The sequence below is a fragment of the Sturnira hondurensis genome, unplaced genomic scaffold (assembly GCF_014824575.4).
Source record: "Sturnira hondurensis isolate 20B ecotype Veracruz unplaced genomic scaffold, ASM1482457v3 Scaffold0012012, whole genome shotgun sequence".
Taxonomy (NCBI): Eukaryota; Metazoa; Chordata; class Mammalia; order Chiroptera; family Phyllostomidae; genus Sturnira; species Sturnira hondurensis.
This window is the reverse complement of record NW_028084643.1, coordinates 5,206,546-5,213,300: the sequence shown is the minus strand read 5'-3', so window position 1 is coordinate 5,213,300 and position 6,755 is coordinate 5,206,546. Positions and strand designations below refer to the sequence as shown.

Genomic DNA, 6,755 nt, shown 5'->3' with positions numbered 1-6,755 from the left:
CAGGGGACCTCTGCCGGACCCAGAGTTCCTCCGAACCCTTTGCCAGCTCGAGTGGCCCACCTTTAATGTTGGCTGGCCCACGGAGGGCACCTTTGATCTGCCCACCCTGTTTGCCGTCCGGGCAACGGTTTATAGGGTACCCCACCCAGACCAATATTTGTACATAGACAAATATTGGACATTGCCTCTGAGCGCCCAGGTTATATTAGAAGATGCATGCAGACAAACAGGAGGGGTAGGAGAGCAATATGTGTTACTTCAAAGCCCAGGCCAGGAGGAGGGGGCGGATCTGGCAATTGTCATGCCCTGAGGAAACCACTGGATAAGCCCAGGCTTTACCCGGTGCTCCCAGGGCAGCCAGAAGACCCACTTGATCCTGTGAATGCTCCACCTCCCTACTCTCTCCCAGAAAAGCCAGATTCCACCCACCCGGGAGGGGATAGAGTATTAAGTCCACCACATACCCACGGAGGCACACATTATGGGGAAGGTGCCATAACCTCGAGTGGGGTGCACGTCCGGCGGGATATAACGCTGCCTCCGCCATTTCGTTTCCGCGGGAAGCGCCGGCCATTTTGCCGCTGTGAGAGGTGCCCCCAGCCCCAGATGTGCCACCTCGCGCTCCTCCCCAGCTAATATATGTACCCTTTTCCACTAGTGATTTATACATTTGGAAGCATCAAAACCCCCCATTTTCGGAAAAGCCTCAAGGGTTAATCTCCCTCCTTGAGAGCATTTTTAGAACCCACCAGCCCACGTGGGATGACTGTCAGCAAATCCTGCAGACCCTCTTCACATCAGAAGAAAGGGACAGGATTATTAGAGAGGCTGCAAAAGCTGTCATGGGAGAGGAGGGCGGCACAGCAGCGGGGAGGAGGGAGCTAGAAGATATCCTCCCCTCTCAGCCACCTAATTGGGATTCCAATTCCAGTGAGGGAAGGGACGTGCTCCTCCAATATCGCCGGGCTCTACTCAGGGGATTAAAAGCGGCAGCTAGGAAGCCCACCAACTTCAGCAAAGTCAGTGAGGTCATACAAGGAGGAGAGGAGTCCCCTGCTGCCTTTCTAGAAAGACTTATGGAGGCTTATAGGGTATACACTCCCTTAGATCCAGAAGCTCAAGAAAACAGAAGACTTGTCAATATAGCATTTGTAGCAATATACAAGGAGAGAGGCCTACTAACAGCAGGTGGGAAGGACATTACAAACCGCAATGAAATTCTTGCCCTGCTCGATGCCATTTGGCTGCCCGCGAACTCAGGCAGCGTGAGACATTGGAAAGAAATTACAGAAACTAGAAGGCTTTGAGGGAGAGAATATAAGTAAACTCTTAGAGATAGCCCAAAAGGTATACATCAATAGGGACGATCAAGAGGTTGGCAGGGTGAAGGAGCTTGCCAAGATTTTAATTGCCTCGCAGAAGCCTTCCTCAAAAGGAAAAGGGGGACAACAAAAGGGCCAGAGGCAGCGGCTGGATAAAAACCAATGTGCCTATTGCAAAGAGAAGGGACACTGGAAGCGAGACTGCCCAAAGTTAAAAGCAGAAGCCCTCAGCCAGAAACGGGGCCCAGAAGTCCTGCTCCAAATCCTAGACTGACGGGGCCAGGGCTCCATCCCTGTAGGCTCCCAGGAGCCCATGGTCACCTTGACAGTCTAAGGCAAGCCAATAGACTTCCTAGTCGACAGGGGAGCTACATTTTCAGTTTTAAACAAACCACAAGGGCAGGTCCAAAAGGCCACCACCAAAATAGTGGGGGCAACGGGTAAAGCGGAGGCCTATCCCTGGACAACGGCCAGGATTACTGACTTAGGCCAAGGCACCATCACCCACTCCTTCCTAGTCATTCCAGACTGCCCTTATCCGCTACTCGGAAGAGATTTGTTGCAGAAGCTCCAAGCCACCATCACCTTCAGACAAGCGGGGAGCCCCTTGGAGGAGAAGGACCAGGGAGCGGAGGTCCATCTAGAGGTAACGGTGCCTTTATCTGAAGAATACCTACTTGCAGCCCTGCCAGAAGGTAAGGAGGAGGGAGTCGGGGTAACAGAGGTGCTACGTGCAGAAGTACCGGGGTATGGGCGGAGACGAATCCTCCGGGACTAGCAGCCCACCAACCGCCAGTGCTAGTTCAGCTGGCTAGTACCACCAGCCCCATCAGAATCAGGCAATACCCTGTTTCTGCAAGAGCCAAACAAGGGATTGCCCGGAACCTGCAGCGGCTATTAGAGGCTGGGATCCTCCGGGAATGCCAGTCCACCTGCAATACCCCATTACTCCCTGTCCAGAAGCCAGGGACCCAAGACTACCGCCTGGTATAGGACTTGTGTGAAGTAGAGACTATACACCCCACGGTGCCAAATCCATATACCCTGCTAAGCTCTTTGCCTCCCACGCACACTTATTACTCCATCCTGAAGGGCGCCTTCTTCTGCATCCCCCTGGCCCCCCAGAGCCAGGAAATATTTGCTTTCGAGTGGAATGACCCAGAAAATGGACTAGTAGGGCAGTTCACGTGGACCAGGCTCCCACAAGGTTTTAAGAACTCCCCCACTATTTTCAACGAGGCCCTCAGTAAAGACTTGCAGGTTTTCTATTCCTCCCACCCATCGATTGTGCTGCTCCAGTATGTGGATAATATCCTCATAGCTGCCAGGACCAGAGGGGAGTGCGAAGTAGCCACCATAGATTTGCTGCGGGACCTCGAGAGGAAGGGATACCGAGTCTCCACCAAGAAAGCCCAGATCGTGACTCAAACTGTAAGTTATTTGGGATATAACTTACAGGGGGGACAGAGGACTCTGTCAGGTCAGCGGATCCAGACAGTCTTGCAGATTCCTGAGCCCACCACCAAGAGGCAAGTACGGGAGTTCCTGGGGGCAGTTGGCTACTGCCGATTGTGGATATTAGGGTTTGCAGAACTGGCAAAACCGCTACATGAGCTAACCCGAGGCAAGGAAGAGCAGTTTACATGGACAGATAAGGAGAGGCAGGCCTTTCAGGCACTGAAAAAGGCTCTCGTAGCTGCCCCAGCTCTGGCGCTGCCGGATTTAACTAAACCCTTCCAACTGTTCGTGGCAGAGAAGGGAGGGGTAGCTCTAGGAGTACTAAGCCAGGAGCTAGGGCCATGGAAGAGGCCTGTCGCCTACCTCTCCAAGAAACTTGACCCTGTAGCCTCGGGATGGCCGACTTGCCTGAGGGCGCTGGCTGCCACCTCAATATTAGTCAAGGAGGCCAGCAAGTTAACATTAGGGCAAGATATACAAGTAATTGGAGAACATTATGTAGAACAAGTCCTGCGGGCACCCCCAGACACGTGGTTATCAAACGCGCGGCTGACACAATTCCAAGCCCGGCTGTTAAACCCACCAGCAGTCCAGTTCCTTAAGACTACAGCTCTGAACCCTGCTACCCTGCTCCCAGTCCCGGACACCACTATCATCCATGACTGCAGACTGGTGCTCCATACAGTCACGGGCACCCGCCCAGACTTAAGAGACCAGGCATATGAAAAGGCAGATTTGACCCTCTTCACCAATGAGAGCAGTTTTATCAAAGATGGGCAGAGGTATGCAGGGGCAGCGGTGACCACAGAGGATAAGGTTTTGTGGCAGCAGGCGCTACCCACAGGGACTTCTGCACAGAGGGCGGAGTTGATTGGTCTAACTAGAGCTTTACAGATGGCAGAGGGGAAGACTGCCAATATCTATACAGGCAGCCATTATGCATTTGCCACCGCCCATATTCATTGAGCAATATACAAGGAGAGAGGCCTACTAACAGCAGGCGGGAAGGACATTAAAAACCGCAATGAAATACTTGCCCTGCTCGATGCCATTTGGCTGCCCGCGAAAGTTGCAACCATGCATTGCAAAGGACATCAGAAGGGGAACTCTCCTATTATACGAGGCAACCATGTTGCAGACAGTGCTGCCAAAGAAGCGGCCACTGGCCCGCCAGAGAACCTCCTCTCGCTAATACCTCAACCAACACTGCCTCCAGATCCTAAATATACCCCTGAAGAAGAACAAGCAGGATTTAAGCTAGGAGGGAAAAAGAATCAACGAGGCTGGATAGAGCTCCCAGACTATAGACTCTATCTACCTCAAGGAGTAGTTAGAGAAATAGGAAGAGACATCCACGCCAACACCCACCTAGGGCAAAATAAGTTAGAACAGTTAGTCAAGAAATATTATACAGGACCCAATATCAAGGAGATTATCCATTCTGTTACGCTCAGATGCAATATATGTGCAAAGGTAAATGCCCAAAATAAGAAGTTACCTCCCCTAGTAAGGTATCAAGGAAAAGCCCCAGGGGAGTTATGGGAGATAGATTTCACTGAGATGCCCACAGGAAAGACAGAATATAAATATCTACTAGTTTTAGTAGATACCTACTCAGGGTGGGTTGAGGCATTCCCCACACGAGGGGAAACAGCCTCTACAGTTTGTAAGTTATTATTAAGAGAAATTATACCAAGGTGTGGCCTCCCTTTAGCCATTGGCTCAGATAACGGACCGGCCTTCATTTCCAGGATATCTCAAGAATTAGCCACAAGATTAGGGATTACCTGGAAACTACATTGTATATATAGACCCCAAAGTTCAGGACAAGTAGAAAGGATGAACAGAACCCTCAAGGAGACTCTAATCAAATTAAAACAAGAGACTGGCGAGAATTGGGTCGAGCTACTCCCTTTCGCCCTTTTCCGTGTAAGATGCACTCCCTATATTAAGACTTGGGCCCCTTTTGAACTTCTATTTGGGCAACCTATACCTCTGGTTCCCCGGTTGACCAGAGAGGAAATAGAAGCCTCTAACCACAACTTTCTCAGGCCACTACAGGCTCTGTAGAAGATCCAAAGTGAGGTGTGAGCTCTCCGACAGGTTGCCCCACCGGAGGCAGACAAGATGCTTGATCAACCAGAACCTGGGCAGTGGGTGTGGATACTCAACCATCGCAGAGGAAACTTGGAGCCCAGGTGGACTGGCCCCTACCAGGTACTGTTGAGCACCCCGTCTGCTGTCCAGGTAGCTGAGAAACCATATTGGATTCACCTCTCCCACACCAAGCCGGCACAGGCGCCAAGTGAGGAGCCCCGGGAATGGCGAGTCCAGTGAGACCCGGACAAGCCCTTGAAACTCACCTTCTCCAGTACCTAGGAATTTGACTCCTATATTGGGGCCCCCACCCGTGGACTTGAGTACCAAGAATGGGTAACAGAGTCAATTTGACCTACTCTCAAGGAAATGGGGGAATGTTGAGGGCAAGGGGGAACTAGCCAGAGCATAGCTATAAGGAAGTAAAAGTTGTTTTGCTAACTAATGCAAAGAGGCTCCGGGACACACCCAAAGAACAGGGTGTGCCAGAGCAACGGTCAGTCAGGCAGATAGACAGTCACTAGGGGGAAAAATTTTACCCCTGTGCACGAGCTCAACTGACCAATCAAGTAAAGGAGCACGAGCCAGTGCACGAGTTAACTCACCAATAATCAGTAACCCTATTGTGCCCCTGAGCCAACCGCTAACCGCCACATCTGCTTCTGTATTCAGCTTGCTTGCGCGCCTCCATAAAACCCTAAGCCTGTAAGCGTTTGGCGTGACTCCCGTTTGCAGCCCTCTCGGGCACCATGTCCTTGAACACTTTGAGAGTTCGCCCCTGCACAGGTTAAATTTGGCCAATAAAGTAACACCTTTGAAACCCTGAAAGTCTCCGACATTTGTTCTTGCGGTTTCAAATGCAACAGTGGGCATAGTGAACCTAGTGGGGGTCCTTTCAGTAATAGTATATGGTTCACCCCTCCTTGGATCTGTTCTCTAACAAGTATGACTTCCTCCTGCCACCATTTTGCCTGAGGGGTAGGGAACCATGCACTTGGTTCAATGTAGACGCTGCAAAACTCAATACCCTGGCTATGGCCCTGGGCAGTTCATGAAGGTATTGTATAGCTGCTGCACTCCACATGCTCAGTGCCTGCACCCAGGGGTCTGAACAGCATCTGTATTGGTATCACCATCACCATCATCCCCAAATTCTACTGCATTGCTCTTTTGTAGTCAACTCCTCTCCCACTGCACCCTCAGCCCCAGAGTAAGGAGAGAGTAGGAAGCAGCAGATAAGTGAATTTACCTCAGCAGAATTATTTTAGAACTCAGGTCTATTAAATGCTTGCAATTTCTATGGTAATATAACAGGGTGCAGCCAAGAGGGGAGCCCCCAAAAGAGATTTGGAATGGTGTCCAGAACACAAGGTGTATAGGAATTATTGGAGAGACCTATAAGATGTCCTCACCACTACCCCTCACAGGTGTGAGTTGGGAAAGGGACAAATGAAGCAGGGCCATTGAGAGCTGTTTTGCATAGCAATAGTTTTGAAGCTACCTCTGGCATGGTCATTTAACATATCAATAACCTTTCATTGGTTTCATAGATATGTTAAATGGCCATGTTCATGCTTTGTGTCAGGGGAATGGAAGTGACTTCCACCCATGATGTAACTGGGAGGCAACTCCCAGCCCCCTTTACAGAGCCTGCATGAGAGCCTGGAGTTGATTGACTCCAGGCCATGGGGCCACACCTGCCCAGACTCGCTATGCCAGCCCATAAAACTTGGAATAAGAGGAATGCTGGCAGGTGCAGCCGAATGTAGGAGGAGTCGGCGGAAATGGGGTTGCAAAGGAGGACTGGTGCAGGGATTTAAAACCCAGACATGGCAGCCATTGGAGGAGTACCATGTGGCTTTGCCAGAGTGATAACCC

The 6,755-nt window shown here is 50.9% G+C and overlaps 1 protein-coding gene across 1 annotated transcript; it reads left to right on the top strand.

Moving 5' to 3' along the window:
- The first annotated feature begins 216 nt into the window (after positions 1–216).
- LOC118996990 (uncharacterized) lies at positions 217–4,850 on the top strand. Its single transcript, XM_037060641.1, is given in 3 exon segments — positions 217–583; positions 1,721–2,067; positions 2,070–4,850. Coding segments are annotated over 3 exon segments (3,495 nt in total).
- The last annotated feature ends 1,905 nt before the right edge of the window (positions 4,851–6,755 follow it).